The sequence below is a fragment of the Galeopterus variegatus genome, unplaced genomic scaffold, assembly GCF_000696425.1.
Source record: "Galeopterus variegatus unplaced genomic scaffold, G_variegatus-3.0.2 Scaffold1866, whole genome shotgun sequence".
In the NCBI taxonomy this organism is placed as follows: Eukaryota; Metazoa; Chordata; class Mammalia; order Dermoptera; family Cynocephalidae; genus Galeopterus; species Galeopterus variegatus.
Window position 1 is genome coordinate 109,963 of NW_007727977.1, and position 10,680 is coordinate 120,642.

A 10,680-nucleotide genomic window follows, 5' to 3' on the forward strand; every position below is an offset into this window, starting at 1 on the left:
TTTTGATGTTACCTTAGAGTCCCTTAACAAGGAATGCATCCCTATGAAGTGTATTTTGATCTTCTCTTTTGCAGACTTATTTACCTAATCCTGGAGAAACATTGTAGATAAAAATGTCTGTTGGATCCGAAGAGAGACCAACATTTTTTGAAATTTTTAAGACACGATGCAACAAAGCAGGTATTGACAGGTTTCATAATTTTTGATGTTACACCGAGAAAATGTCAGAAAAAATAGATGCATGCTTGCTAAGAAGAACCCAGTACTTCAGGGTTCTGTTTACACTATAAACTTTGTTATGGAGTCATAAATCCACTTAATAAGATAGTCGTTTATCTGCTAACCGGATGATAAATGTAGAACACCTAGTGAATAGTAAGAGGACTGGCCCCTTGATTAGCAGCAATAGTATACTACTAGCAAATCAGAAGCACTCATAATGTTACTTTATGGCTGAGGTTGCCATACTTTTTGGTTTCAGCTCTCCTTACATTCTTAAAAACGATCAAGGAACCCCAAAGAACTTTTGTTTATGTAGGGTACCATGCTAGAGATTAAAACTAAGAACTTAAAAAAATTTTACTAATTCTCTTAAATAATAAAAGTAAACCCATTTTTTTTTTTTTTTTTTTTTTTTGTCTTTTTCTTGACCAGTAAGGGGTTTGCAACCCTTGGTGCGGTGTCGCCCGCACTGCGCTCAGCCAGTGAGCGCACCGGCCAGTCCTATATAGGATCCCAACCCGCGGTGGGAGCGTCACTGCGCTCCCAGCGCTGCACTCTCCCGAGTGAGCCACGGGGCCGGCCCATTTCATAATACCATAAAGAAATTTCATACCATTTCTATGAAAAATATATTTTCCAAAACAACAAAAATAGAGTGGAATTGTTTTTACAGTTTTGCAGTTTTCTTTAATGTCTAGCTTAATAGAAGAAAGCTGCCTTCTCATATCTGTATTTGCATTTAATATGTTGCAATATATTGTTTTGGTAGAAGTATATGAAGAAATTCTAAACTTGCAGATAGATAGTTGGAAAAAGGAGTACTTTAATAGTCTTCAGTTACTTGTATTTTTTTTGGTCTTGTACTTTGAATAGATCTTTCAAATATCTAGTAGATATTTCAGTAGCCCTTTTTGTATTGTAACATCATGCAGTGATTATTTGGAGGATAATATTGGAATTATAGATATTCCAAATATTGACACATTGCATTAAACGGTATTTTAAAAATTGCATTCATTAATGTCACCACTGATCAGAAAAGTCTTGTAAGAAGAAGTCAGCCATTGTGAGTCACAGGAGGTTGTAATTTACGTTTACAAGCTTGTATTTTATCACGGGCAACAAAGTGTTGCTTTCCTTGCAGTGACAAGCCCACTACACTCATTTGTGAGAAAATGTCTACCAAATTATCCAAATTGGACTAACTTAGTCATTCTTTCAAGTAAAAATGGAGTTTCATGAAAAAAGCTCTAGTTCAGTTCACAACCCATCACATGAGTGCTTTTCTAGACAACTATTTTACCTCAGTATGCAGAAGTGTTTTATGCATACTTCCCATTTTGTCAGAGAATATTAAAAAGATGTTCTCAGAGATCAAGCTTTAATTAAATTAATTTTTGCTGCTTCATTTAGGACATTCTTTAGTTAAACTGGCATTGTTTTTTTTAACCAAGAAGGCATGGTGGTAAGGAATACAATGATTACCAATACAGTTTGGTGCCACTGCCTTACCTTATGCAAATGCACCAGCAGTTTTACCCACCATTATTTTTGCACCATCGGTACAAATGTCAACATCATGAAAAAAGCAAATGATGCCACTGTATTATGAAGATAATTTTGACCTTTTGAACTTCCTGAGTCATGAGAACCGCTACTGTATAGGATGGATAGATGATAATAGAAATTTTGTCATTTCTCTTGAAGAGAGAATTTTGTTTCTTAACTTTATTTGGGTGTGTACATGTTCCTTGTACCCATAGATTTGCCACGTACAGTTACGTAGTCTTCACAATTATTTAAATTGTGTCTGTGGAATACAATGTGAATGGTTTTTGATTCTGAATTGTGAATATTAAGGTAGATAGAAAATAAATAAAAATGAATTAATTAAATTTTTAAAAAGCTAATATAGCTAAGTGCTATCTCCTGACTTGTGAATTCTTGTTATACAAGATTCATAAGAGAATGTATTAATGATCTTGCTTAGTTAATATGCCCTAACAAAGTAATCCACAGTCAAAATATCAAGCTTCCTTTTCTTTATTATGATCATTTCTTACAGATTTAGGACCAATAAGCCTTAATTGGTTTGAAGAACTCTCTTCAGAAGCTCCACCCTATAATTCTGAACCTGCAGAAGAATCTGAATATAAAATCAGCAGTTATGAACCAAACCCATTTAAAACACCACAAAGGAAACCCTCTTATCAATTGGCTTCAACTCCAGTAATATTCAAAGAACAAGGTATAACTCTGCCACGGTACCAATCTCCTTTAAAAGAATTAGGTACATATAGATTAAACGTAGGTAAGTAATATGATGTGGTAAATGGGAAAAACCTGAATTAGAAATACAGGGAAGCCTTGCTAAGTCTCTGATTCTGCTCCCTGGGAGGGATTTTCTTGTTCATCACTCTCTTTGGCCCCTGGGAGGGCTGATGGGAGATTCTTCCTTTTCTGGTCTCCTCTTTGCCCACATCTGAAGGAGTATGTCCTGCCCCTCTTGAAAACTGGACAGATTTTATAGCCTGCTTCACTTGCATGTGGATTTTTAGGAGCCTAAAGGTTGTTTTAAGTCATAAACATTCAAAAGTTGGATTTTTGGCAATATAATTTTCTCAAAAACTGATATATTTGCAATAAACCCATGCCTTTCATCAATAAAAACACAAAGTTCTTTGATTAAAAAAAACCAAAACAGAAACCTGTGTTAAAATCTCAGTTCTGTCATTAACTAATTCTGTCATGTTGGGCACTCTGGCTTTACTATCGTCCTGAAAAATGGAGACAATGAAAACACTGGATAGGTTTGTATTAGTGAAAAAATGTAGGCAATTAATAATTGTTCCTTTTCCTCCCTCTTTTGATTAATACATCCTGCCAGTTGAGATTTGCTGAATTATGTCTTTCTTACACAAAAAAGAAATCTAGGACTTGTTTTGATGTTAATTAAACTAAACTATATTTCTGTAGGCTAACACAGAGGACAGAGATTATTTTATTAATTTGCTGTATATATCTGTTAATTTGGTAGCAGTTTCTCTGACCTAGGTGCCACATGTTTCCAAGCAATTACGTGATATGATTATGCATTCGGTCATTCAAACATTTATTACCTACTTGACATAAGTAACATACTTTCCCTATGCGGTATTACTTTCTAATAAGGGCAGTAAATAGTACACAGATAAAGTACATAGTATAAGGCTGAATGTGGTAGGTCCCAGAAGAAAACCATAAAAAAGTACAATGAGTGTTGAGAAGAAAGAAGGCAAATAATAGTATGGGGGGAGTTAGGGAATGATTCACTAGAATTGAACCTTGGAAGGGCCGGCCCGTGGCTCACTTGGGAGAGAGTGGTACTGATAACACCAAGGCCAAGGGTTCGGATCCCTATATAGGGATGGCTGGTTAGCTCATTTGGGAGAACGTGGTACTGACAACACCAAGTCAAGGATTAAGATCCCCTTACTGGTCATCTTTTGGAAAAAAAAAAAACTGAAACTTGAAGAATAGGTGAGATTCAGAAATTTGAAAATGTGGGAACAACATAAGGAAGAATACATAGTTCTGGGAATAGAAAGTAATTCAAATTGGTTTGGGGTATTTTGTGTCTGAAAGGAACCAGTAGTCAACCTAAGGCCAAGTAAAAAAAAGCAGATTAGAGGCAGGTGTTGAATGCCAGGCTAAAGAAATTGAATTTATTTGATTGCTGTTGAGCAGAGAAGTCACATGCAAATTTGATTGTGTTACTTTCTGCATCAAACCTTCGATCACCACCCTTTGTCCTCATGATAAAATCCAAACTCAATATGGTTTACAGGGTTGTTTGTAATCTTATCTCTCCTTAACACTCTTGGCTCATCTTGTCATATTCCTTCACCCCCATTTACCATTCACTCATACTGAATTTCTTTTAGTTATTGAAACTGCCATGCTCTTTGGCTCTTTATACATACTATTACCTCTGTCCACGCTTACTGTCTTTCGACCTTTTGCCTAGCTCATTTACTCACTCATCTTTCAGATCTTAGCTTATTTATCTCTGCTTCTGAGAAATATTCCATATCTGCCCTCATGGAGCTTCTAGAGAAAGAGATATACATAGGAGATTATAATGGTATACATGATTTGAAATAGGAAATTCATGGCACTAGGAAACCCATGTACAAGGGAAATACAGGTAATGGGCAAAGATTTTCTTACTTGGTATTGGATATCAAGAGGTATACATACTGTTTGGTAAATATTTGTAGAATGAACATTAATTTTGCTTTAGAAAGCCTAATAATCTGACAGCAGCCTTTGGAGATATGTTCTTCATAATGTGATGACTGGACCATCAGAATCTTCTGGACTACTTATTGAAAGCGCTGATTTCAGGCCCCGCTCTGAATCTCTTGAGTTAGAGCACAGTGTTATAACACCAAGGTCAAAGGGTTTGGATCCTATACTGTCTAGTCACCAAAAAAACAAGACAAATCTCTTTAATTAGAATCTCTGGAAATGAAGCCTGTGAATCTACATTTTTAACTACCTGGGTGATACTTATGGAAAGGAGAGGACAAGGTAGGAAGATCAGTTAAGAGATGTATAATGGTCCAGATGATAGGGGGCAAGTGCCTGAATTATAGTAATAGCAGTGAAAGTAGATATGGAAGGTAGAAACTACAGCACCCTGCAGCCTAGATATGGAGGATTCAAAAGAAAGGAACAAATGACAGGGTAGAGCATGACTTAGATATAGTGGTGACATTCATAGAAATTGGAAGCACATAGAAATTGGAGTGAAAGCAGGTTTGGGGAGGAAAGTGTTGAAAAGATGGGGAAAATTGAGTTTTGACTATAGTTTGAGAAGGTAATGGGATATTAAGGTGAAGATGTCCTGTAGGCTTTGGGGAATGCAGGCTAAAATTACAGAAAATACAGGTAGGAGAGAAAGTCATGGAAATCAACAGTGTGTTTGGAAAGTCAGCTAAGTGTGAAAGAATGGCATCATTAAAATTAAGTCAAATCATGAAAGGCCTTGGTACTATAGAGTTTTATGATGAAGTTGAACTTGATCTTGAAAATAAGATTTTGAAAGGTTTTCAGCAGAAGAGTGATATGATTAGATTTGGTAATTTGATAGGTTTTCAGTAAATGTCCTTTTCCCTCTTACCCTCCATGATACCATGATATTGTGTGTACCTTAATGATGCAACATATCACTTTTACTTTGTATTCCACTTGTATACGTTTCAAAAAAAATTTCCCCTGCCTGATTATGAACTCTTTGAGGTTAAAGCTGTATCTTGAATTGGATCATCCAAAGGGTCTTATGAATATTATACACTTAATATGTTGTTGAATGGGGGGACATCTCTTGAAAGATTCCTTTTTAGGGGGAATTGGGAAACTGAAAAACTTCTTCAAACTGAACTCCTTATACATTCTCCTTCCCAGTGTAGATGAGACTTTTTTTTTTTCAGATACTTCAGGATAATAAAAACTCACAACCCAGAGTATATATATATCCTCACTGAATTATGGTACTGTTTCAGGAAAGGAAATTGCCAATAGTGAACTTAGAAGTCATCACACAATGAACGCTAAGGTGGATCAAGCAAATGGTGTTACCAGTCCACCTCTAAATTCTTGTCTTAGTGAAAGGTATGATAAAGCTATTATATTAAAAGATTTAAGTGAAACATTTTCTTACATATGTTTTTGTTTTATGGAAATGAATCTAATTTTCATGCTAATATATTGGCTGAGAGCCTGATGGAGGATCTTCTGTTTTTAAATAATATATTAGGTTCGGGCCGGCCTGGTGGCGCACTGCTACAGTGCGCCACTTGGGAGCGCGGTTGCCCTCCCGCCGAGGGTTCAGATCCCACATACAGACCAGCCGCTCACTGGCTGAGCGAGGTGCAGGCTCAACACTGAGGGTTGCGATCCGTTGCCGGTCACGAAAAAAGACAAAAAGGAAAAAAAAAAAAGATAAATAATATATTAGGTTGAGTCCTTTAGTAGAATAATTTTTACATTAGAAACATTTACTTTGTTTTTCTTATAATGTTGAATTGGCTGGTTTTCTGTATATTCTGTGACTTTTTAAGTAACAAAAATATTAATGAAGGAAAGCAATAAATCCCTGAAGTATTAGTTTAAAATAAATTATTTGTGTATTTTGAATCTTTGGAAAGAATATGATGATAGTATAGATTTACTTCACACAATTTTTATTTTTTTTTAAAGATGACTGATAAGGGGATCTTAGTCCTTGACTTGGTGTTGTCAACACCACGCTCAGCCAGTGAGCTAACCGGCCATCCCTATATATAGGATCCGAATCCATGGCCTTGGTGTTATCAGCACCGCACTCTCCCGAGTGAGCCACAGGCCGGGCCTACTTTACACAATTTTTAAATTCAAAATATTCATTTCCTAGCAGCTGAAACTTGTGAGTGCTTTACACATTGCTTTCAATGGGCATTTTAAACATCGCTTAGTGCTGGCCAGTTAACTCAGTTGTTTAAAGCACCACCCTGTAACACCAAGATCAAGGATTTGGATCCCTGTACAGAGCAGCTATCAAAAACAAACATTGCTCACTGGTTACTTAATTCTTCATGAGAGATTTACTTTTTAAAAACTTAAAAAGTAGTATGATTTTAACCGTTGATATAACTGAGTCTTTTTTTTGGGGGAGGGGGGGAGGTTAACTGGTGTTTTGTCTCTTTTTGCTGTTTCTGTTTGTGTTTTTTTTTCTTAAGTAATCTGACAAATTTATTTTGTTTTAGTCCTGCTGTTCTACAATGTACACATGTAACACCACAAAGAGAGAAGTCAGGTATGATTAAAAACAGGCTTTTAATTTTTAGAATACGAGAAATGGTAATAAAAATAAAACAATTATTTTCCCTTTTTCACCCCCAGTGGTATGTGGAAGTTTATTTCATACACCAAAGCTTGTGAAGGTAAATATTCTGCCTAATTTATTTTTATGGTGTAGTAAGTGAGAATTTGACAATGGTGTCATACTTTTGTCCTGAAATATATAAATCTGTACCTAGAATACTGCCTCACATAGGCATTCAGTAAATGATAAATGAAAAAAAGAGTGAATGAAAAAAATATTCTTAATCATCAGTGCATTTTTATGAAATAAACTATTGTCTTTCCTTCCAGGATCAGACACCAAAACATATTTCTGAAAGTCTAGGAGCTGAGGTGGATCCCAATATGTCTTGGTCAAGTTCTTTAGCCACACCACCAACCCTTAGTTCTACTGTGCTCATAGGTAATGCTGGCAAATGTATGTTATATAAGAAAAGGTAGATAAGGTTGATAAATTGTCATCTCTAATGCTTCTGTTAAAAATAAAATATTAGGGCCGGCCCGGTGGCGCACTGGAGAGTGCGCCGCTTGGGAGCGCGGTGGCGCTCCCGCCGAGGGTTCGGGTCCCATGCGGAGACCGGTTCCCGCTCACTGGCTGAGCGCGGTGCAGGCGCAACACCGAGGGTTGCGATCCCGTTGCTGGTCCATGGTACGGGCACGACACCGAGGGTTGTGATCCCGTTACCGGTCAGTAAAAAAAAAAAAAGACAAAAAATAAAATAAAATAAAATATTAGATTAATACTGTATTTGATAAATGTGTTAGCAGCTTACAATAATTTTATTCTATTTAGTGTAGATTGGAATCTACATGGGTACATTAACTGACATTAAATCACAGATACATTAGGTGGTCGAGCATTATGTTCTAGTGCTATGTCATAGCTTTACTCATTTACCTACACATATTAGCATTTGAGAAGCAGTGTTTGCTGTAATTGTGAATTTTTTACAAATCAGTTTGATGCTTTGGGCTTTAATGCAGCATTAAATAAAATTTTTGCTCTCTCTACATAAATATGTTCTACAGGTCTGTATTGTTAATGGTACTGAATTGAGATCTTAACTTTCACAATTGTAATTGTACATCTATGTGATTACCAGAAACGTTTAATTCGTCCGTCTATGGACTGTAAGCAGTTTGCAGGATCATCATAGTTTTTTGACATGTAGTTGATATTTGACAAATCTTTAAACAAATTAATATATTTTAAATATTATACTAGTATCCTTTAGACATTCAGCATTTTGAATAAATGGGTCAGTGAATAAATTAATAATTTTATTAATTTACTAGAAATATTTACTATTGTAAAATAACTTAAAATCTTTGAGTAGCTGAGATTTAGCTAATCATGACTTAGTATTTGAGAGGCTATGAACCATTCTGTTTTTAATTTTATAAGCTTACAATAAACATATGTTTTAAAAAATGTGTAAATAAATGTGATTAAACAGTGTGAACAAATATTTGGAAGTTTAAACAAACACGTTACAATTTATAGGCAAGGTGTGAAAGACTGAATAATAATAGAGAAAAAGTAAATATTCACCAACAACATTCTTCATTTTTTTTTAGAAGATACCATGCTAGATCATCATTTCTCAAATTGTAGATGATAACCCGTTAATAGTAGTAAAATTTATTTCATGAGTCACACACTTTTTTTTTTTCCTTTTTGTCTTTTTTACTGACCGGTAACGGGATCTCAACCCTCAGTGTTGCGCCCACACCGCGCTCAGCCAGTGAGCGGGAACCGGTCTCCACATGGGATCCGAACCCTCGGCGGGAGCGCCGCCGCACTCCCAAGCGGCACACTCTCCAGTGCGCCACCGGGCCGGCCCTCACACACTTTTTCTAATGATGTAAAAAGAATAGAAAAATTAGAGAGCTTAACACATAGTTAACGTAGCCAGATTTAACAAGTAAAAATACAACATATCTAGTTAAATCAGATAAATAATGAATAATTTTTGAGTATATTATATCATGGGACATACTTATACTCAAAAATTATTTGTTGTTTATCTGAAATTCAAATTTAATGAGGTATCCTGTATTTTATACGGCAACCCTACCCATAGTAAAGTTTTTTCTGTGAAAATTTTCTACTTACATGTGTATGTATGTATATAGAGTCATAAAGTGTATATATATAGAGAGAGAAATAGCGCTGGCTGCAAGTGTACTCAAAACTTGAATTTAAATTATACCCAAACCAAGATTTATTTATTTATTTTATTCTAGCAAAAGAACATTCTATTTTGATTTCTCTTTAACTTGGAGTAATTTAACTTTCTTCTTTTGTTGCTTAGGTGAAATAATATATGTAAAAAGTATTTTGAAAAATAAGAAGTGTTTAACATACTGTATACCTTTAGGCTGTACTATTGTCTAAATAAATGCTAATGTATCCAAGTTTTAGCTTTTAAATCATCACCTCACAGCTTCATCTGATTTTCTGAGTCATTATACAGTGTTCCCATAAAGTCAAGGTCACCAAACCATAGTTTCTTACCATCTTGTGAGTGGTACTAGGGAAGTGAGTATAGCTTGTTCACTATGTTGATTGACTTTCCTAGTTGCTGTACTTGGGTCAACTCATTTTATTTCAAATGTGTCATTTAGTGAAGTAGAGTATGTGTTTTTGATGTCTAGCTAAAAATTATATAATTTTTGCATTAATTTTAGTGTTTAATGTATAATATAACACAAGTAAATTGAATTTTTATTTTACAGTCAGAGATGAGGAATCATCCGAAAATATATTTTCTAATGACAGTACTGCTGTAAGTAAATATGACAAATTGATTATAATGTTGAAATTGCTTACAATTTTTAAGCGTCTTGATAAATTATTTATCTGGCATTTTTCATACCCTAATTTATAATTTATCTAAACCTTTGAAAAAGTCCCTAAACCTAATCCTATATGTGATTTTCTTTAACTGCCTGTGAGACTCGGCTCTCTCTCTAAGAATAAATTGTATATGTATGTGCATTGGAATATTTTATACTAGTGATTTTAAACTATAACTTTTACAGATTTTGAAAAGCTGTTTTTCTAATCATGACGAAAGTCTGAAGAAAAAGGATAGTGTGACAAACAGTGAAAACAAAAATCGAAGAGAAGCTAGAAGACATGGTAAGTTCTTCTATTTAGTTGAACTACTATTTTTAATTTTCATCATGGAAGTATTGCTCCTCTTAAAGAGAAAACACATTGCTTCTCCTTTCTTGACTACTGAAGTAGTGTTTTTATCTCAAGGTATTGAGGAAAGAAACTAACTTGATTTAGATGACAATATTTAAACATACTAAGACAATACTATCCAATATCTTATTGTGACACAAAAACAAAACAAAACCTATCAAAATTTTCAGAGATAAAAATAAGACTTATAATTAACAGAATATGTAGTCCATTTTTTCTAATTTGAGACCAAACATGGTTGTTATACCATAGGTTACCTAGTCAGGTCACTGAAATATTGCATTTTTCTTAGTATGTGTGTATGTCCATATAAATACATAGGATTGGATATATGTGTGTAGTAGCATGTATGTATGTAT

At 34.8% G+C, this 10,680-nt stretch overlaps 1 protein-coding gene across 1 annotated transcript in view; it reads left to right on the plus strand.

Annotated features, from left to right (window-relative positions):
• Positions 1 to 98: 98 nt before the first annotated feature.
• Positions 99 to 10,680, plus strand: part of BRCA2 (breast cancer 2, early onset) — an 82,817-nt gene continuing 72,235 nt past the window's right edge. The window contains exons 1-8 of the mRNA XM_008579365.1: positions 99 to 180; positions 2,288 to 2,533; positions 5,769 to 5,877; positions 7,011 to 7,060; positions 7,147 to 7,187; positions 7,399 to 7,510; positions 9,847 to 9,896; positions 10,153 to 10,252. Coding sequence (XP_008577587.1) covers positions 114 to 180; positions 2,288 to 2,533; positions 5,769 to 5,877; positions 7,011 to 7,060; positions 7,147 to 7,187; positions 7,399 to 7,510; positions 9,847 to 9,896; positions 10,153 to 10,252 — 775 coding nt within the window. The 5' untranslated portion in view covers positions 99 to 113. The remainder of the gene's footprint in view (positions 181 to 2,287; positions 2,534 to 5,768; positions 5,878 to 7,010; positions 7,061 to 7,146; positions 7,188 to 7,398; positions 7,511 to 9,846; positions 9,897 to 10,152; positions 10,253 to 10,680) is intronic.